At 43.5% G+C, this 22985-nt stretch overlaps 1 protein-coding gene across 2 annotated transcripts in view; it reads right to left on the bottom strand.

Moving 5' to 3' along the window:
• The window catches only part of snx27b (sorting nexin 27b), a 59656-nt gene that overhangs the window by 31496 nt on the left and 5175 nt on the right, over positions 1-22985 (bottom strand). For both annotated transcript variants that reach the window (XM_062990999.1, XM_062991000.1), the window contains exons 2-4: positions 17208-17439; positions 14288-14480; positions 3867-3931 (exon numbers count right to left, since the gene is read on the bottom strand). In XM_062990999.1, coding sequence (XP_062847069.1) covers positions 3867-3931; positions 14288-14480; positions 17208-17439 — 490 coding nt within the window. The remainder of the gene's footprint in view (positions 1-3866; positions 3932-14287; positions 14481-17207; positions 17440-22985) is intronic.

Consider the following 22985-nt stretch of genomic DNA (forward strand, 5'->3'; position numbering starts at 1 on the left):
GGACTGGCCAAGCATGTCTCCAGACCTAAACCCAATAGAACATCTTTGGGGCATCCTCAAGCGGAAGGTGGAGGAGCGCAAAGTCTCGAATATCCGCCAGCTCCGTGATGTCGTCATGGAGGAGTGGAAAAGCATTCCAGTGGCAACCTGTGAAGCTCTGGTAAACTCCATGCCCAGGACAGTTAAGGCAGTTTTGGGAAATAATGGTGGCCACACAAAATATGGACACTTCAGGAACTTTCACTAAGGGGTGTACTCACTTTTGTTGCCGGTGGTTTAGACATTAATGGCTGTATATTGAGTTATTTTGAGGGAAGAATAAATTTACACTGTTATATAAGCTGCACACAGACTACTTTTCATTGTGTTAAAGTGTCATTTTGTCAGTGTTGTCCCATGAAAAGATATACTTAAATATCTGCAGAAATGTGAGGGGTGTACTCACTTTTGTGATACACTGTAACTTAGAGTAGTCAGTGTACAGCTTGTATAGCAGTGTAGATTTACTGTCTTCTGAAAATAACTCAACACACAGCCATTAATGTCTAAATAGCTGGCAACATAAGTGAGTACACCCCACAGTGAACATGTCCAAATTGTGCCCAAATGTGTCGTTGTCCCTCCCTGGTGTCATGTGTCAAGGTCCCAGGTGTAAATGGGGAGCAGGGCTGTTAAATTTGGTGTTTTGGGTACAATTCTCTCATACTGGCCACTGGATATTCAACATGGCACCTCATGGCAAAGAACTCTCTGAGGATGTGAGAAATAGAATTGTTGCTCTCCACAAAGATGGCCTGGGCTATAAGAAGATTGCTAACACCCTGAAACTGAGCTACAGCATGGTGGCCAAGGTCATACAGCGGTTTTCCAGGACAGGTTCCACTCGGAACAGGCTTCGCCAGGGTCGACCAAAGAAGTTGAGTCCACGTGTTCGGCGTCATATCCAGAGGATGGCTTTAAAAAATAGACACATGAGTGCTGCCAGCATTGCTGCAGAGGTTGAAGACGTGGGAGGTCAGTTTCTCAGTGCTCAGACCATACGCCGCACACTGCATCGACTCGGTCTGCATAGTCGTCATGCCAGAAGGAGGCTGAGGCACAAGAAAGCCCGCAAACAGTTTGCTGAAGACAAGCAGTCCAAGAACATGGATTACTGGAATGCCCTGTGGTCTGACGAGACCAAGATAAACTTGTTTGGCTCAGATGGTGTCCAGCATGTGTGGCGGCGCCCTGGTGAGAAGTACCAAGACAACTGTATCTTGCCTACAGTCAAGCATGGTGGTGGTAGCATCATGGTCTTGAGCTGCATGAGTGTTGCTGGCACTGGGGAGCTGCAGTTCATTGAGGGAAACATGAATTCCAACATGTACTGTGACATTCTGAAACAGAGCATGATCCCCTCCCTTCGAAAACTGGGCCTCATGGCAGTTTTCCAACAGGATAACGATCCCAAACACAGCCTCCAAGATGACAACTGCCTTGCTCAGGAAGCTGAAGGTAAAGGTGATGGACTAAACCCAATTGAGCACCTGTGGCGCATCCTCAAGTGGAAGGTGGAGGAGTTCAAGGTGTCTAACATCCACCAGCTCAGTGATGTCTTCATGGAGGAGTGGAAGAGGATTCCAGTAGCAACCTGTGCAGCTCTGGTGAATTCCATGCCCAGGAGGGTTAAGGCAGTGCTGGATAATAATGGTGGTCACACAAAATATTGACACTTTGGGCACAATTTGGACATGTTCACTGTGGGGTGTACTCACTTATGTTGCCAGCTATTTAGACATTAATGGCTGTGTGTTGAGTTATTTTCAGAAGACAGTAAATCTACACTGCTATACAAGTTGTACACTGACTACTCTAAGTTATATCCAAGTTTTATTTCTATAGTGTTGTCCCATGAAAAGATATAAAAAAATATTTGCAGAAATGTGAGGGGTGTTCTCACTTTTGTGATACACTGTATATATATATATATATATATATATATATATATATATATATATATATATATATATATATATATATATATTTTTTTTTTTTTTTTTTTTTAATGCATTTTCTCCCCTTTTTAGCGCATCCAACTGCCCCATTGCATCATGCTTCCTCTCCACCAATGCCGATCTCTGCTCTGATTGAGGAGAACGAAGTTAACCCACGCCCCCTCCGACACATGGGCAGCATGCCGTATGCATCTTATCACCTACACTTTGACGAGTGCAGTGCAGCTTAGCTGCATGTACGGAGGGACACACCCTAAGAGCACTCTTTTCTCATCTCTGTGCAGGCGCCATCAATCAGCCAGCAGAGGTCGTAATTGCACCAGTCATGAGAGAGAGAGAGAGACCCCATCAGGCTTAGTCCCGCACATATGAACAACAGGCCAATCGTTGTTCATGTGGCTGCTCAGCCTCACCCGGCAAGGCAGAGCTGAGATTCGATACGACGTATTCGAAATACCAGCTCTGGTTCCAGCGTGTTTTTACTGCTGCGCCACTCAGGCGCCGACATTATCATTGTTGATAAAAACTTAAAACAATGCAGTTTGAATTCACATCTCAATTTTCAGTCATGGCCTATTCGGGTCAAATTCAATTTCAATATGCAGAAAAGGCTATAATAATCAAAGAAATATGGCAGTACTGACCCTAATACCATTTTTTATTATAATTATTGGGCGTGTTCGAAAAGCTAGGGAGCTGTCTACATAGACTGCATTTTACGTCATCCTGTGCACGCTCCCGAGAAGGAGGCTGTTCGAAATCCTAGATGCCTTAAAATCCACACTTCTGAGGTATCTTCATATTTCAATGTTATTTTGGCTCAAGAACGAGTGAGCATCCGATGCTGCCTTAGTGATCAAGGCAATCCCAGAATTCATTGCCGGTCGGGTGCTCTTCTCTCGAGTTATTTTCAAATGTAAATAAAATATAACTGATTTTTAACTTGTATAAACTTGTACGAGTGTTTTTATTTGCAAGTTCGGGCTTGTCAGGAAATTTAACCGTTATCGGCACATGAAGGAAGATGTTATATTGACGTTAGCGTGCTGTGCTACCTCATCCATTGGTTTTAATGGCAAGATGCTAAACGCGAAATGCAAAACCCGATGGAATCGCTATCTAAGTAGTGCGTTCGAATAACCTGCATTATAAGTCATTGACTTATTAGAATCCTCTCTACTGAGGCAGCTGCCTATGTAGACAGTAAGACAGCAAGGCAGCTCCCTAGGTTTTCACACCCATTGTGTCTGTAGTATTTATTTCTATTTATTTATTAGGAATTTAACATCATTTTTTATACACTTTGGTTACATTCATGAATGGACAGGTAAGTTACACGTTACACAAGATTCATCAGTTCAAGTCAAACACAGTCATGGACAATTTTGTATCTCCAATTCACCTCACTTGCATGTTTTTGGACCGTGAACCAGGGCTCCCAGAGGAAACCCACGCAGACACTGGGAAAACATGCAAACTCCACACAGAAAGGACCCGGTTCGCTTCACTTGTGTATCAAACCCAGGACCTTCTTACTGCAAGGCGACAGTGCTATCCACCGAGCCACCAACTTTCTCAAAGTACTGTATATCAATAGTGACACCACTAGCCAGGTTTGTCCTGGCTTTTTTTTCTGTATCTGTGGTTTTATAAACAATTAAAAAGTAAGGGCGGAGGAAAGGTTCAGTTGCAAGCACTTGAGGCGATGAACATGAATGAGCTAAAATACTTGGATTGTAGAATACAAAGTAATGGAGAGTGTGGTAGACAGGTGAAGATGAGAGTGAAGGCAGGCCCTAAACTGTTGCTGCAAGTTGGAAGCATATTAATTTCCTTCATATTATCGATTTGTACCTCATCTTACCTTACCTCATCTGATTCAGACAAGAACTCCTGCATGACGTCACTCTCCCCAATCACTCGCACAGAACATACTGTAAAGAAGTGACCGAAAATGAGTAAAAAAGAATGAAAGCATCTAAACAGGTTATTTGTTTTGAAAGCATGCTAATTATTAGGGCTACACAGACATATTAAATATTAATGGCTGACTCAGTGGATGCGACAGCGAATGATTCAGGTTCGAATTCGGAACAGTTTTATGCCCTTTCTAATGTAACCCTACTTATTACAGTGTATCACAAAAGTGAGTACACCCCTCACATTTCTGCAAATATTTCATTATATCTTTTCATGGGACAACACTATAGACATGAAACTTGGATATAACTTAGAGTAGTCAGTGTACAACTTGTATAGCAGTGTAGATTAACTGTCTTCTGAAAATAACTCAACACACAGCCATTAATGTCTAAATAGCTGGCAACATAAGTGAGTACACCCCACAGTGAACATGTCCAAATTGTGCCCAAATGTGTCGTTGTCCCTCCCTGGTGTCATGTGTCAAGGTCCCAGGTGTAAATGGGGAGCAGGGCTGTTGAATTTGGTGTTTTGGGTACAATTCTCTCATACTGGCCACTGGATATTCAACATGGCACCTCATGGCAAAGAACTCTCTGAGGATGTGAGAAATAGAATTGTTGCTCTCCACAAAGATGGCCTGGGCTATAAGAAGATTGCTAACACCCTGAAACTGAGCTACAGCATGGTGGCCAAGGTCATACAGCGGTTTTCCAGGACAGGTTCCACTCGGAACAGGCTTCGCCAGGGTCGACCAAAGAATCTGAGTCCACGTGTTCGGCGTCATATCCAGAGGTTGGCTTTAAAAAATAGACACATGAGTGCTGCCAGCATTGCTGCAGAAGTTGAAGACGTGGGAGGTCAGCCTGTCAGTGCTCAGACCATACGCCGCACACTGCATCAACTCGGTCTGCATGGTCGTCATCCCAGAAGGAAGCTGACGCACAAGAAAGCCCGCAAACAGTTTGCTGAAAACAAGCAGTCCAAGAACATGGATTACTGGAATGCCCTGTGGTCTGACGAGACCAAGATAAACTTGTTTGGCTCAGATGGTGTCCAGCATGTGTGGCGGCGCCCTGGTGAGAAGTACAAAGACAACTGTATCTTGCCTACAGTCAAGCATGGTGGTGGTAGCATCATGGTCTTGGGCTGCATGAGTGTTGCTGGCACTGGGGAGCTGCAGTTCATTGAGGGAAACATGAATTCCAACATGTACTGTGACATTCTGAAACAGAGCATGATCCCCTCCCTTCGAAAACTGGGCCTCATGGCAGTTTTCCAACAGGATAACGACCCCAAACACAACCTCCAAGATGACAACTGCCTTGCTGAGGAAGCTGAAGGTAAAGGTGATGGACTAAACCCAATTGAGCACCTGTGGCACATCCTCAAGTGGAAGGTGGAGGAGTTCAAGGTGTCTAACATCCACCAGCTCCGTGATGTCATCATGGAGGAGTGGAAGAGGATTCCAGTAGCAACCTGTGCAGCTCTGGTGAACTCCATGCCCAGGAGGGTTAAGGCAGTGCTGGATAATAATGGTGGTCACACAAAATATTGACACTTTGGGCACAATTTGGACATGTTCACTGTGGGGTGTACTCACTTATGTTGCCAGCCATTTAGACATTAATGGCTGTGTGTTGAGTTATTTTCAGAAGACAGTAAATCTACACTGCTATACAAGTTGTACACTGACTACTCTAAGTTATATCCAAGTTTCATGTCTATAGTGTTGTCCCATGAAAAGATATAATGAAATATTTGCAGAAATGTGAGGGGTGTACTCACTTTTGTGATACACTGTATATTCAGGCTTAGGACCAGCACTGAGAGTCCACTGACAAGTGCACTTCCAATTGGTTAGTGTGTTTAAACCCAAGCACCCAACTGCTGATCCCTATTAGTGCTCCCTTGAAGAAGCCGCTGCCTATCTCATACAGTGTATCACAAAAGTGAGTACACCCCTCACATTTCTGCAAATATTTCATTATATCTTTTCGTAGGACAACACTATAGACATGAAACTTGGATATAACTTAGAGTAGTCAGTGTACAGCTTGTATAGCAGTGTAGATTTACTGTCTTCTGAAAATAACTCAACACACAGCCATTAATGTCTAAATGGCTGGCAACATAAGTGAGTACACCCCACAGTGAACATGTCCAAATTGTGCCCAAAGTGTCAATATTTTGTGTGACCACCATTATTATCCAGCACTACCTTAACCCTCCTGGGCATGGAATTCACCAGAGCTGCACAGGTTGCTACTGGAATCCTCTTCCACTCCTCCATGATGACATCACGGAGCTGGTGGATGTTAGACACCTTGAACTCCTCCACCTTCCACTTGAGGATGCGCCACAGGTGCTCAATTGGGTTTAGTCCATCACCTTTACCTTCAGCTTCCTCAGCAAGGCAGTTGTCATCTTGGAGGTTGTGTTTGGGGTCGTTATCGTGTTGGAAAACTGCCAGTTTTCGAAGGGAGGGGATCATGCTCTGTTTCAGAATGTCACAGTACATGTTGGAATTCATGTTTCCCTCAATGAACTGCAGCTCCCCAGTGCCAGCAACACTCATGCAGCCCAAGACCATGATGCTACCACCACCATGCTTGACTGTAGGCAAGATACAGTTGTCTTGGTACTTCTCAATAGGGCGCCGCCACACATGCTGGACACCATCTGAGCCAAACAAGTTTATCTTGGTCTCGTCAGACCACAGGGCATTCCAGTAATCCATGTTCTTGGACTGCTTGTCTTCAGCAAACTGTTTGCGGGCTTTCTTGTGCGTCAGCTTCCTTCTGGGATGACGACCATGCAGACCGAGTTGATGCAGTGTGCGGCGTATGGTCTGAGCACTGACAGGCTGACCTCCCACGTCTTCAACCTCTGCAGCAATGCTGGCAGCACTCATGTATCTATTTTTTAAAGCCAACCTCTGGATATGACGCCGAACACGTGGACTCAACTTCTTTGGTCGACCCTGGCGAAGCCTGTTCCGAGTGGAACCTGTCCTGGAAAACCGCTGTATGACCTTGGCCACCATGCTGTAGCTCAGTTTCAGGGTGTTAGCATTCTTCTTATAGCCCAGGCCATCTTTGTGGAGAGCAACAATTCTATTTCTCACATCCTCAGAGAGTTCTTTGCCATGAGGTGCCATGTTGAATATCCAGTGGCCAGTATGAGAGAATTGTACCCAAAACACCAAATTTAACAGCCCTGCTCCCCATTTACACCTGGGACCTTGACACATGACACCAGGGAGGGACAACGACACATTTGGGCACAATTTGGACATGTTCACTGAGGGGTGTACTCACTTATGTTGCCAGCTATTTAGACATTAATGGCTGTGTGTTGAGTTATTTTCAGAAGACAGTAAATCTACACTGCTATACAAGCTGTACACTGACTACTCTAAGTTATATCCAAGTTTCATGTCTATAGTGTTGTCCCATGAAAAGATATAATGAAATATTTGCAGAAATGTGAGGGGTGTACTCACTTTTGTGATACACTGTAACTGTTGTGCATGTGAAAGTCGGGGATGTATTAAACATTGGACTAACGGTAGTTGCTCGTAGTTCACATGTTGAACACAGCAGATAGGATCAGCATAAAGACCTAAGTGACTCTGATAAGCACCACATTGCAGGCTACTGAGTCAGGCTACTGGGTTGAATTATCTCCAAAAAAGCAAAGGGTGCTCATGGCATTTAGCATTTTTTATCTTGCTCAGGGGTCCAACAGTGGCAGCTTGACTGTGGTGAGGCTTCAACCAACAATCTTCTAAACAATAGTCCAGGACTGAGTTGAGCTATCGCTGCCCTATGGCTGTTTCTCTTCTTTTTGAGACTGAATTAAACTAGGCTAGACTTCATGCAAAACCAATTAGTTCAAACCACAAAAACTGGTTAAACTGATGCTTTAATAGAAAAACTATGGGCATTACTGTGCAGAGGATATGCGTACACTGACAGTGTACTATGTGTACATTACAGGGTAGAGGATATGTGTACTAGAGACAGTGTACAGTGTACTATGTGTACATTACAGGGTAGAGGATATGTGTACTAGAGACAGTGTACAGTGTACTATGTGTACATTACAGGGCAGAGGATATGTGTATTAGAGACAGTGTACAGTGTACTATGTGTACATTACAGGGCAGAGGATATGTGTACTAGAGACAGTGTACAGTGTACTATGTGTACATTACAGGGCAGAGGATATGTGTACTAGAGACAGTGTACAGTGTACTATGTGTACATTACAGGGCAGAGGATATGTGTATTAGAGACAGTGTACTATGTGTACATTACAGGGCAGAGGATATGTGTACTAGAGACAGTGTACAGTGTACTATGTGTACATTACAGGGCACAGGATAGGTGTACTACAGACAGTGTACTATGTGTACATTACAGGGCAGAGGATAGGTGTACTAGAGACAGTGTACTATGTGTACATTACAGGGCAGAGGATATGTGTACTAGAGACAGTGTACTATGTGTACAGTACAGGGCAGAGGATAGGTGTACTAGAGACAGTGTACTATGTGTACATTACAGGGCAGAGGATATGTGTACTAGAGACAGTGTACTATGTGTACAGTACAGGGCAGAGGATAGGTGTACTAGAGACAGTGTACTATGTGTACATTACAGGGCAGAGGATATGTGTACTAGAGACAGTGTACTATGTGTACAGTACAGGGCAGAGGATAGGTGTACTAGAGACAGTGTACAGTGTACTATGTGTACATTACAGGGCAGAGGATATGTGTACTAGAGACAGTGTACTATGTGTACAGTACAGGGCAGAGGATAGGTGTACTAGAGACAGTGTACTATGTGTACATTACAGGGCAGAGGATATGTGTACTAGAGACAGTGTACTATGTGTACAGTACAGGGCAGAGGATAGGTGTACTAGAGACAGTGTACTATGTGTACATTACAGGGCAGAGGATATGTGTACTAGAGACAGTGTACTATGTGTACATTACAGGGCAGAGGATATGTGTACTAGAGACAGTGTACAGTGTACTATGTGTACATTACAGGGCAGAGGATATGTGTACTAGAGACAGTGTACTATGTGTACATTACAGGGCAGAGGATATGTGCATTAGAGACAGTGTACAGTGTACTATGTGTACATTACAGGGCAGAGGATACGTGTATTAGAGACAGTGTACAGTGTACTATGTGTACATTACAGGGCAGAGGATATGTGTATTAGAGACAGTGTACAGTGTACTATGTGTACATTACAGGGCAGAGGATATGTGTACTAGAGACAGTGTACAGTGTACTATGTGTACATTACAGGGCAGAGGATATGTGTATTAGAGACAGTGTACAGTGTACTATGTGTACATTACAGGGCAGAGGATATGTGTATTAGAGACAGTGTACAGTGTACTATGTGTACATTACAGGGCAGAGGATATGTGTATTAGAGACAGTGTACAGTGTACTATGTGTACATTACAGGGCAGAGGATATGTGTATTAGAGACAGTGTACAGTGTACTATATGTACATTACAGGGCAGAGGATACGTGTATTAGAGACAGTGTACAGTGTACTATGTGTACATTACAGGGCAGAGGATACGTGTATTAGAGACAGTGTACAGTGTACTATGTGTACATTACAGGGCAGAGGATATGTGTATTAGAGACAGTGTACAGTGTACTATGTGTACATTACAGGGCAGATGATATGTGTATTAGAGACAGTGTACAGTGTACTGTGTGTACATTACAGGGCAGAGGATATGTGTATTAGAGACAGTGTACAGTGTACTATGTGTACATTACAGGGCAGAGGATATGTGTATTAGAGACAGTGTACAGTGTACTATGTGTACATTACAGGGCAGAGGATATGTGTATTAGAGACAGTGTACAGTGTACTATGTGTACATTACAGGGCAGAGGATATGTGTATTAGAGACAGTGTACAGTGTACTATGTGTACATTACAGGGCAGAGGATATGTGTATTAGAGACAGTGTACAGTGTACTATGTGTACATTACAGGGCAGAGGATATGTGTATTAGAGACAGTGTACAGTGTACTATGTGTACATTACAGGGCAGAGGATATGTGTATTAGAGACAGTGTACAGTGTACTATGTGTACATTACAGGGCAGAGGATATGTGTATTAGAGACAGTGTACTATGTGTACATTACAGGGCAGAGGATATGTGTATTAGAGACAGTGTACAGTGTACTATGTGTACATTACAGGGCAGAGGATATGTGTATTAGAGACAGTGTACTATGTGTACATTACAGGGCAGAAGATATGTGTATTAGAGACAGTGTACAGTGTACTATGTGTACATTACAGGGCAGAGGATATGTGTACTAGAGACAGTGTACAGTGTACTATGTGTACATTACAGGGCAGAGGATATGTGTACTAGAGACAGTGTACAGTGTACTATGTGTACATTACAGGGCAGAGGATACGTGTATTAGAGACAGTGTACTATGTGTACATTACAGGGCAGAGGATATGTGTATTAGAGACAGTGTACAGTGTACTATGTGTACATTACAGGGCAGAGGATATGTGTATTAGAGACAGTGTACAGTGTACTATGTGTACATTACAGGGCAGAAGATATGTGTATTAGAGACAGTGTACAGTGTACTATGTGTACATTACAGGGCAGAGGATATGTGTACTAGAGACAGTGTACAGTGTACTATGTGTACATTACAGGGCAGAGGATATGTGTACTAGAGACAGTGTACAGTGTACTATGTGTACATTACAGGGCAGAGGATATGTGTATTAGAGACAGTGTACTATGTGTACATTACAGGGCAGAGGATATGTGTATTAGAGACAGTGTACAGTGTACTATGTGTACATTACAGGGCAGAGGATATGTGTATTAGAGACAGTGTACTATGTGTACATTACAGGGCAGAAGATATGTGTATTAGAGACAGTGTACAGTGTACTATGTGTACATTACAGGGCAGAGGATATGTGTACTAGAGACAGTGTACAGTGTACTATGTGTACATTACAGGGCAGAGGATATGTGTACTAGAGACAGTGTACAGTGTACTATGTGTACATTACAGGGCAGAAGATATGTGTATTAGAGACAGTGTACAGTGTACTATGTGTACATTACAGGGCAGAGGATATGTGTACTAGAGACAGTGTACAGTGTACTATGTGTACATTACAGGGCAGAGGATATGTGTACTAGAGACAGTGTACAGTGTACTATGTGTACATTACAGGGCAGAGGATATGTGTATTAGAGACAGTGTACAGTGTACTATGTGTACATTACAGGGCAGAGGATATGTGTATTAGAGACAGTGTACAGTGTACTATGTGTACATTACAGGGCAGAGGATATGTGTACTAGAGACAGTGTACAGTGTACTATGTGTACATTACAGGGCAGAGGATATGTGTACTAGAGACAGTGTACTATGTGTACATTACAGGGCAGAGGATATGTGCATTAGAGACAGTGTACAGTGTACTATGTGTACATTACAGGGCAGAGGATACGTGTATTAGAGACAGTGTACAGTGTACTATGTGTACATTACAGGGCAGAGGATATGTGTATTAGAGACAGTGTACAGTGTACTATGTGTACATTACAGGGCAGAGGATATGTGTACTAGAGACAGTGTACAGTGTACTATGTGTACATTACAGGGCAGAGGATATGTGTATTAGAGACAGTGTACAGTGTACTATGTGTACATTACAGGGCAGAGGATATGTGTATTAGAGACAGTGTACAGTGTACTATGTGTACATTACAGGGCAGAGGATATGTGTATTAGAGACAGTGTACAGTGTACTATGTGTACATTACAGGGCAGAGGATATGTGTATTAGAGACAGTGTACAGTGTACTATATGTACATTACAGGGCAGAGGATACGTGTATTAGAGACAGTGTACAGTGTACTATGTGTACATTACAGGGCAGAGGATACGTGTATTAGAGACAGTGTACAGTGTACTATGTGTACATTACAGGGCAGAGGATATGTGTATTAGAGACAGTGTACAGTGTACTATGTGTACATTACAGGGCAGATGATATGTGTATTAGAGACAGTGTACAGTGTACTATGTGTACATTACAGGGCAGAGGATATGTGTATTAGAGACAGTGTACAGTGTACTATGTGTACATTACAGGGCAGAGGATATGTGTATTAGAGACAGTGTACAGTGTACTATGTGTACATTACAGGGCAGAGGATATGTGTATTAGAGACAGTGTACAGTGTACTATGTGTACATTACAGGGCAGAGGATATGTGTATTAGAGACAGTGTACAGTGTACTATGTGTACATTACAGGGCAGAGGATATGTGTATTAGAGACAGTGTACAGTGTACTATGTGTACATTACAGGGCAGAGGATATGTGTATTAGAGACAGTGTACAGTGTACTATGTGTACATTACAGGGCAGAGGATATGTGTATTAGAGACAGTGTACAGTGTACTATGTGTACATTACAGGGCAGAGGATATGTGTATTAGAGACAGTGTACTATGTGTACATTACAGGGCAGAGGATATGTGTATTAGAGACAGTGTACAGTGTACTATGTGTACATTACAGGGCAGAGGATATGTGTATTAGAGACAGTGTACTATGTGTACATTACAGGGCAGAAGATATGTGTATTAGAGACAGTGTACAGTGTACTATGTGTACATTACAGGGCAGAGGATATGTGTACTAGAGACAGTGTACAGTGTACTATGTGTACATTACAGGGCAGAGGATATGTGTACTAGAGACAGTGTACAGTGTACTATGTGTACATTACAGGGCAGAGGATACGTGTATTAGAGACAGTGTACTATGTGTACATTACAGGGCAGAGGATATGTGTATTAGAGACAGTGTACAGTGTACTATGTGTACATTACAGGGCAGAGGATATGTGTATTAGAGACAGTGTACAGTGTACTATGTGTACATTACAGGGCAGAAGATATGTGTATTAGAGACAGTGTACAGTGTACTATGTGTACATTACAGGGCAGAGGATATGTGTACTAGAGACAGTGTACAGTGTACTATGTGTACATTACAGGGCAGAGGATATGTGTACTAGAGACAGTGTACAGTGTACTATGTGTACATTACAGGGCAGAGGATATGTGTATTAGAGACAGTGTACTATGTGTACATTACAGGGCAGAGGATATGTGTATTAGAGACAGTGTACAGTGTACTATGTGTACATTACAGGGCAGAGGATATGTGTATTAGAGACAGTGTACTATGTGTACATTACAGGGCAGAAGATATGTGTATTAGAGACAGTGTACAGTGTACTATGTGTACATTACAGGGCAGAGGATATGTGTACTAGAGACAGTGTACAGTGTACTATGTGTACATTACAGGGCAGAGGATATGTGTACTAGAGACAGTGTACAGTGTACTATGTGTACATTACAGGGCAGAAGATATGTGTATTAGAGACAGTGTACAGTGTACTATGTGTACATTACAGGGCAGAGGATATGTGTACTAGAGACAGTGTACAGTGTACTATGTGTACATTACAGGGCAGAGGATATGTGTACTAGAGACAGTGTACAGTGTACTATGTGTACATTACAGGGCAGAGGATATGTGTATTAGAGACAGTGTACAGTGTACTATGTGTACATTACAGGGCAGAGGATATGTGTATTAGAGACAGTGTACAGTGTACTATGTGTACATTACAGGGCAGAGGATATGTGTATTAGAGACAGTGTACAGTGTACTATATGTACATTACAGGGCAGAGGATACGTGTATTAGAGACAGTGTACAGTGTACTATGTGTACATTACAGGGCAGAGGATATGTGTATTAAAGACAGTGTACAGTGTACTATGTGTACATTACAGGGCAGAGGATATGTGTATTAGAGACAGTGTACTATGTGTACATTACAGGGCAGAAGATATGTGTATTAGAGACAGTGTACAGTGTACTATGTGTACATTACAGGGCAGAGGATATGTGTATTAGAGACAGTGTACAGTGTACTATGTGTACATTACAGGGCAGAGGATATGTGTATTAGAGACAGTGTACAGTGTACTATGTGTACATTACAGGGCAGAGGATATGTGTATTAGAGACAGTGTACAGTGTACTATGTGTACATTACAGGGCAGAGGATATGTGTATTAGAGACAGTGTACAGTGTACTATGTGTACATTACAGGGCAGAGGATATGTGTACTAGAGACAGTGTACAGTGTACTATGTGTACATTACAGGGCAGAGGATATGTGTACTAGAGACATATTAAATAACACAAACAAAGTGTTTAGCCTTTACTTCTCTCTAGGTATTCCTCAAGACCCCTCCTGCGGGCATCTAGCTGCTGCTCAGACAGAGTGAAAGGCCATTTTCCGGGCAGCTTGGGGAACGTGAACGTGGCAAACTCTCTCTTCAGGTTCTGATGCAGAATAGCGAACTCCCTGTAGCGCTTGGAGCACAGCTGCCTACCAGCCATGTACACGTTAAATACCTAGAACAAACAGAAACAACATCAGCCATGCTGCATGAAAGTATGTTCGCTATAGTGCATTTTATCATGCATACAGATCATTTGAAGAGAAGAAAGTCTGCATACACATGGACATTTAAGGCATATTTGGAGTTTATCAATCACTTCTTTTTCACCCAGCAGAGACGGAATCACCTGGTGCATATGCTTCAACAATACCAGAGTTTGTATTCACAGCAGCAATAGGGAACCCAGTCAACCTCCCTACCTCAGGATCAGCCAACTGTGCCTGTAGGAAGCTCTGCCGAGTCGACAGCACATCTAAAAATTCCATCTAAGCCCAGTGGTAGCGGGCTAGCGCATTACACTGCTGCATGCATTGACAGGATCACACTGGTGCCCGGTTATGAGTCAAAACTATGCTTAGTTACCAGCAAAACAAGTTTACTGGGTTCAAGCTTTTGATTGAATGCACCTCGCCGTTATCGTGTGTCGTCCAATCAGCACCTCAATACATTTTTTAAAATGTATTTATTTATGCATTTTCTCCTTTTCTCATGATTTAGCATAGCCAATTAGTCTTCTGCTGCTGGGGATCCTGATTGCGTTCGAGGAGGGTATACTCGCCTGCTCCTCGCCCCTTCCGACACGTGCGCAGTCCCTCAACCACTTCTTTTTCGCCTGTGCTTCGGTGGATTCGCACTTGAGGCTCATCCACTTCTGCACAGGTGCCTTGTCCTTGCACAGCGTTTGAAGACCCAACCCACTTAGTCCGACCTTTTCCCACCCAGCAGACCCAGAAAATTGGTGGCCAATTTTTGTCTGCTGCAGGCACTGCCAATTCTGCCCGCTAAATGGTGCCCAGTCGATCGGTAGCAGAGCCGAAACCAGGGTGTTCAGAATCTCAGCGCCGGTCTGCTAGCGGAATATCCCACTGCACCACCTCAGTGCCTCAATACAATGTTATTAATTATTAATCAAAGTTATTATCTTTGACCGACTTCAACAGCAATGTGTTTATACAAACCCCATTTCCAGAAAAGTTGGGACATTTTGTAAAATGCAGCAAAAAGAATGTAATTTGTTAATTCTCTTACATTTTTATTTAACTGAGAAATGGTTTTCAAATGTTTTCACTGATTAACTTCATTGTCCTTTAAATATAATATGTACATATAATATATATGAAAATAAAACAATTAGATTTGAGAGAAGTGTCACTGGCGGCACAATGGTCTATAAGGCGAACGCACCATGGTTGAGATCAAGGTCTGAATCTCAGCTGTGCATTTGTCTCAGGGGAGGCGTCTTCATACGTTATAAGAATTTAATAAGTAGCAAATGAAGACTGTACGCTGTACGGTTCACACTACACGACTGAATCTTTTGCACTCGGGAGTCTTTCAGTCGGTGTATATTTCATACTACACGACTGATCGGCAATAGGGGGTTTCACACTACACGACCTATCACCAACTGGAATCACAGTCGAGCTTCTCTGGTCTCACAAACTACATTTTGTCACGAAAACAAACGCGAGAAGTGACGAGGGGTTTAATGATACCATGTCCAAAAATGCACGTCAACAAGTAGCAAGTGATCAAAGTGTTTGTGCGCTGATGTGCAGCATAAAATCAATGAGGAAAAATAAATGAATCTGAGTGGATTTGGCAACACGAACAGTATGGATTGTTCTATAGTAAGTTGGAGGTTAATTAATATTTTTGCAATGAAACGCTGGTGTTTTGTAGAGAACGATCAGGTCAGAAATACTGTAAAACGTGTGTGTGCCGGTGTATTCTGATATAAACTATATTATCCCCCTGTCCCACCTGTTTACAATCCTCTTCTGCGTTTCCCCTCACACTGCATGTTGCGTTCTCATTGGCTGTTCGACATAGCACTCATTGCCAGACGTGGAACTCAGATCAGATATCCGACATGCTAGAAATCTCAATCCGGTCGCCGAGCGCTCGGCGAGCCGGTCGGGTCGAGTTGTTGAGTAGTTCACATATGGCGACTGAGAGCCGAGTTTTGATCGCCGAGCGAACGCCGAGTTGCTCCCGAGCCGGCAAATCTAGCGCCGACCAGTCGCCGAGCGAAACTCAGGGCAAAAATCGTGTAGTGAACTAGGCATTAGTAGCGGCATTTTGTACAAACTGTAACCTACTAAGACCTTTAAAAGGGAGGCTAGCTAGATGGACTTAAGGAGGTCTAGCCATTATGACACCAATGCATGCACAAGTGTCTCTTGCTAGACTGAGGGATGATCGGAGACGAGCAACATGACAATCTAATTAATTCATAATTTATTTATTAGGATTTCAACGTCATGTTTAAACACTTACATTCATGACAGGACAGGTTACACAAGATTCATCAGTTCAAGTCTTTAATGTCAAACACAGTCATGGACAATTTAGTATCACCAATTAACCTCACCTGCATGTCTTTGGACTGTGGGAGGAAACCGGAGCTCCTGGAGGAAGCCCCTGAAGACACGAGGAGAACGTGCTAACTCCACACAGAAAGGACCCGGACCGCTCCACTTGGGAATCAAACCCAGGACCTTCATGCTGTGAGGCCACTGTGCCACCCTAAATAATTAATAAAGAGCGCTACTGCTGGCATTTTCCCTACTATGCTGTACGCTTCTCATACGTAGAACCCTGAAGTCTTATAATGGTCTGTTGTAAATGACACTGAGCAAACGGGCATGGATGTGATCATGCCAGCGGCCCCACTCACCACAAACTTCTCGCCGTTCTGCTCCACGTGTTTGTAGGTGGGCACCGAGATGGGCACGGCCTGCTTGTCGCTGTAGTCGTAGCAGGACTGAGCCGAGCCGTCGTCTCCTGGGTCCAGGCTGTCTGTCTCTGGCTGGGGGACAGAAAGGACAGCGAGGACCAGTTCCCTTTCACCAGCTCGGATCAGATCCACCACCTGTTTATGAGTGGCTCCTTCCACGTTCACACCATTCCTGTATATAGAGATGATGAAAAAGAGAAAGGACTTATATGCCTATCCTTGAAAATGATATTTTAAGGAACAAACCCACCAGGCAAGTGACTTTTCAAATGTTCCTGCTCAGACCTATTAATGTTGCTGCCTGGAGACGTACTCTAAATGGCCAAAAGTAAAAGGACACCACTTATAATTATTACGTTTAGGTGTTTGTCAACACGTGGAAATTTTTTTTAAATTCATTTTAATGTTTAGCCATTTTTCTATCTGTCCAGCTTCTGTGAAATCACTGAGCACAATGCAGTAACACACCCTGGACAGGACGCCAATCCATCACTGGGCACCAGTCATCCCCTTCCCCAGACATAACCAATCATGTTTGTATGTAGACGCCCTGATTGGCCGATAGCACAGCTGGGGATTCGAACCCTGATCCCAGTGGTAAAACACACTAGCACACCAGAGCTGTCGGTTCAAAACTGCCATCCGACAGGCTGGGCACCTACTGTACATAAACACTGACTGGTTGTTGTTTAAGGGCAGGGTGCCAGAGGGAACCTATTAACTGATGCAATTACATTGATGGTGCCTGCACAGAGTCGAGGGATAATGAGGATCAGGGTGTGACTCCCTGTACACAAAGCTGATCCGCATATGAACCCGGCTATTGCACGTGTCGGAGGGGACGTGTGTGTCACGGCTCTCCTCAACCAGGATGGAGACTAACATCAGTAGAGAAGAAGCGTAATGCAATCGGGTAATTGGATACGACTAGATTGGGAGGAAAATTGGGGGAAAAACGCAAAATGCAAAAAAAAAAACCATGATATGCTTCCATCTTTAAGGCAGCAGTTTGGAAATGAATCCTATTCCAGCACGACCGTTTACCTGTGCACTAAGCGATAATGTTTACCTGTGAACAAAGCCCTGATTTCAACTCTAATGCACACGCTTGAGATAAACTGGAATGATGATATGTCCAGCAAGGGTGTCTGAGCTTATTTTTTTTTTCTTGGACTGAAATTCACCCAGACCCAAATTTACCCATTTCCAAATCTGTCATAGCCACAAATAAGGGGGAAATCCACATTTATGCCCAGAGCTTGAAATAGGCCATCCAACAAGCTCATGGTCTGGCTTTTGGCCCAGGTCACCCAGGTCCATTCCTACAGATCTGACGCTGACAGCCCCTGAATTGCATTATTCGTCACTAACGCTAAGTCACAGTGTTTGGGGATTTTTTCGGTACAGTCCATATCAGATTAAGGAGCTGGAATGATCAATCTGAGGACACATACATCAGCTGAGTCATCAGCAATCAGCAGCATTCTCACACTAGTATACACTTTCTTCCTCTCACACATGGACGAGCAGTTTCGAAAAAGGCAGGGTCAGCAAGATCTTCTCTGACTTCCTCATTAAGCATTTCATGTGGAACAAACAACACTTGAACCGAACTGACACTATAGCTGCGTCCGGAATCGCATACTTACAGAGTACGCACTAGATTGGAGGAAGTATGCACTACTCGGCCGGTAAAAAAGTACATACTTTCAGTACAGAAGTATGCAGTATGCACACAACACCGCTACGTACTACATGCGCCATCTTGCCAACGTCAAGTGATGACGTAAGGACGTGATGACGTAATATCACCATAGTTACAGACTCATTACAAACCCCACTCGCCAAAATTTTGGATATTTATCGCCTTTTTGTTATTTATTCGTCTTTAAAATGTTTTATTTTATTTATCTTACTTACACTTGTGAACAGAGGACTCCGTTTTCCGCTATCTTTCTTGTTTCTTATTCCGCTTTGAACGCCTACGCAGCTCCAGTTGCATTATGGGATACATTAGCGGACCGCAAGTGTGCATCGCTTGCATACTCAAACATGGCTGCCCAATAAGTAGGTCATCCGGGTACTTCTCGCGTATCTCTTTGTGTATACTATGTATTCGGACATACTAACCGCTCTCGCGTCCTCATTTCGCGTACTATTGAGTATGGAAGTATGCGATTCCGGACGCAGCTTATGTAACACATAAAGAAATGAAAGAAGCATACTGCTTGGCTTTCACACTGTGCATGTAAAGGTCGGATTAGTGCACAAGTGCACAACGGGGCTGTCTAAAGGAATTTGAAATGTGTACGTTCGGCAAATTCAACTAGAACATCTACAATCTATTGAGTGGACGGCTGCAAGCTGTACTGCATTGTGTGTTTAACCATGTATCTACACTTCAACCACTAATTCTTCCTAACAGCTTCGCTTTAGAAAAGGTAGGGGGGGTAAAAGCTAAAAACAAAATTGATTGGCTGCAAAACAGGCAAAATGAGTGATCATAACAGTATAAGTGCACCCACAACATTTTGAAAGATCTCTACATCCACTATGTCAGGGTTTTAAACCCTGGGCCAAGAGCTGCGAGCCAAAAAAAAAAAATGGGTTGCAGAGAAAAATAATAATTTATTTATTTATTAGGATTTTAACGTCATTTTTTACACACTTTGGTTACAGTCATGGACAATTTAGTATCTCCAATTAACCTAACGGCACGTCTTTGGACTTTGGGAGGAAACCGGAGCTCCCGGAGGAAACCCACGTGGACACGGGGAGAACATGCAAACTCCACACAAAAAGGACCTGGGGATTGAACCAAGGACCTTCTTGCTGTGAGGTGACAGTGCTACCCACGAGCCATCGTGCCGCCCAATATTAATAATTAAATAAACGAATTTTTTAGAGCATATCAATTTGTATCGGATACCTGATTGCATCCGAGGAGAGCGCGTCGCTGTACACGCCTCTTCCGACATGTGCACAGCCCTCCTCTACCCACCCCTGCATTCTGCACAGGCGTCTCTTCTGCCAATCAGGGTCCTTACACAGCGTATGAAGACCCACCGACCCACACATAGTCCGGTCCCCACTCTGCAGATACGGTGGCCAATTAGTATCTGCTGCAGGCACTGCCAATTATGCCCGCTAGATGGTGCCCAGTCGACCGGTGGCAACGGCGAGTTTCGAACCGAGCAGTTCAGAATCTCGGCTAGCGGAATATCCCGCTGCGCCACCTGGGCGCCTAAATAAACTAATTTTACCAGGCACAAACACGAAATTAACCTGTACACAAACACTCTCTTGTGGAGGCTTTACGTTACACCTTGTAAACCACAGTGGGACCAGATTGTCACCAATTTCCTTAATTAAGTATTTCTTTGTTTTGTATTTTGTTTTTATGTATCGTTTGTGTTGCCTGGGTTGTGGTAAAAATCATGGACATGATGTAGGTCACTTGAACTACACTTTCACTTTGCTCATCCTGTCCACATCTGTTTCTTTACATACCTTTTTAGCCTGCTTTCACCCTGTTCTTCAATGGTCAGGACCCCCACAGGACCACCACAGAGTAGGTATTATTTAGGTGGCGGATCATTCTCAGCACTGCAGTGACAATGACATGGTGGTGGTGTGTTAGTGTGTGTTGTGCTGGTATGAGTGGATCAGACACAGCAGCGCTGCTGGAGTTTTTAAATACCGTGTCCACTCACTGTCCACTCTATTAAACACTCCTACCTAGTCGGTCCACCTTGTAGATGTAAAGTCAGAGACGATCGCTCATCTATTGCTGCTGTTTGAGTTGGTCATCTTCTAGACCTTCATCAGTTGTCGCAAGATGCTGCCTATGGGGCGCTGTTGGCTGGATATTTTTGGTTGGTGGACTATTCTCAGTCCAGCAGTGACAGTGAGGTGTTTAAAAACTCCATCAGCTTTTCTGTGTCTTATCCACTCATACCAGCACAACACACACTAACACATCACCAACAGCATGAAAGGGGGCTAACAAAGCATGCAGACAAAAAAACAAATGGACTACAGTCAGTAACTGCAGAACTACAAAGTGCTTCTATATAAGTGAAGCCGATAAAATGGACAATGTGTAGAAACAAGGAGGTGGTTTTAATGTTATGGCTGATCTGTGTGTCTATTCCCTTGTTTTTAAATGAATGGAAGGTGGCTAACATGTATTTGTCAAAATATCAACTTGCTACAGCCAAAAGGTGGAGTCATTCATTTTAATTGCCTATGGTTTTGAACTGGGATGTCAAACAAGGTCATGATCAGGTGTCCAGATACTTTTGGCCATATAGTGCATGTATACATCGCATAATTCTGTATTGTTGAAATGTATTTATGCCTACAAACACATTTCTTAAATCTAAATGTGCAATCTGACTCTATAATAAAACAGTATTCCAGTATAACCAATTCACCCAGAAAACTGAGTTGACGCTGAGGCTAGGAAGATGCATCCTTCGCCATAGCAACCGAGTCCTGCATCACTGCGGTGCCTGTGTGAATACCAACATGCACAACCGAAAACCAAATGCAAATGAAGATATGCACAATAACAATGCACAGAAGAAATACTGATCATGTGGATCAAGGCTGCAAGCCCCAGCCAAAATGTTTTAATGTTCTTCACCCAACACATTTTCTCAGCTATGTTTCTCTCGATCTTGTCAATTTAGGATGCAAATCAACACCTCCCGGGCTACGCGAAGATCTCAATATCTGCCACGCACCCAGGTATCAGTTGTTTCTGTACGGAATACAGAAAGGTGGCAGGACAACAGCTGCACTGGCTTGCAGAAGGGTGAAGAAAGAGAGGTTGTGTGAGCACGGGGGTGATGAATGTGATCGGAATGCGTAATGAACACGGCCGCTCTGACACAATCCTTCTTTTCTTTCAAACGAGGCAGCCGTTCAAAACAGCTGGCTCGGCCGCGCAAAGACAGTATTATGCGGAGGACACAAAAGCCACCAATGGCTACACAGGTTCCAGTCACACCGAGGTTTGGCAGCGAGAGTCTTTGATAGGGGAGCATGTTCCTCTTCTCAGAAAGACTGCGACAGTGGGATAGACAGAAACGTAAGAGCCCCAAATGAAATCACTTTTCTGCTTCGAGGCTCAAGACTCTCAAAACTATATGATCAAAAATGTGTGGAAAGGTCCTTTGTTGTTCCAGCCTGCCTCTGTGTGCAAAGCAAGGTCTGGTGTGGAAAAAAACTCCAGAACCCTGACCTCGTTTATTCATTCACTGTCTTTTACTACCGCTTTATCCTAGTCAGGGTCACAGCGGGTGCAATTCACTGGGCGAAAGGTAGGAAACACCGTAAACAGGTCACCATTCCATCACAGAGCGCACACACATTTACCCGCCCGAGGTTAAGGAATAAAGTCGAGACTGCCGTGCCAACAACACTGCTCCTGCCGGATGTGACGGGGCCTGCCGTGTTTGCACCAAGAATGTCAAGAACTCACTACAGACTTTATTACAGACTGGACTGAATAATAACTCTATTATTATTTATTATTGCTACTTACAACTTTCAGTTCATTTTAAGTCAGTGTTCGTATGATTTGTGTAAATACTATTTATTTAAAGTATCCTCCAGACCACCCAAGAAGGATGGGCCCTGCTGAGTCTGGTTCCTCTCAAGGTTTCTTCCTGTAATTTTAAGGGAGTTTTTCCTTGCCACTGTCGCCCTCGG

This window comes from Trichomycterus rosablanca, chromosome 3 (genome assembly GCF_030014385.1).
Source record: "Trichomycterus rosablanca isolate fTriRos1 chromosome 3, fTriRos1.hap1, whole genome shotgun sequence".
NCBI classification, from domain to species: domain Eukaryota; kingdom Metazoa; phylum Chordata; class Actinopteri; order Siluriformes; family Trichomycteridae; genus Trichomycterus; species Trichomycterus rosablanca.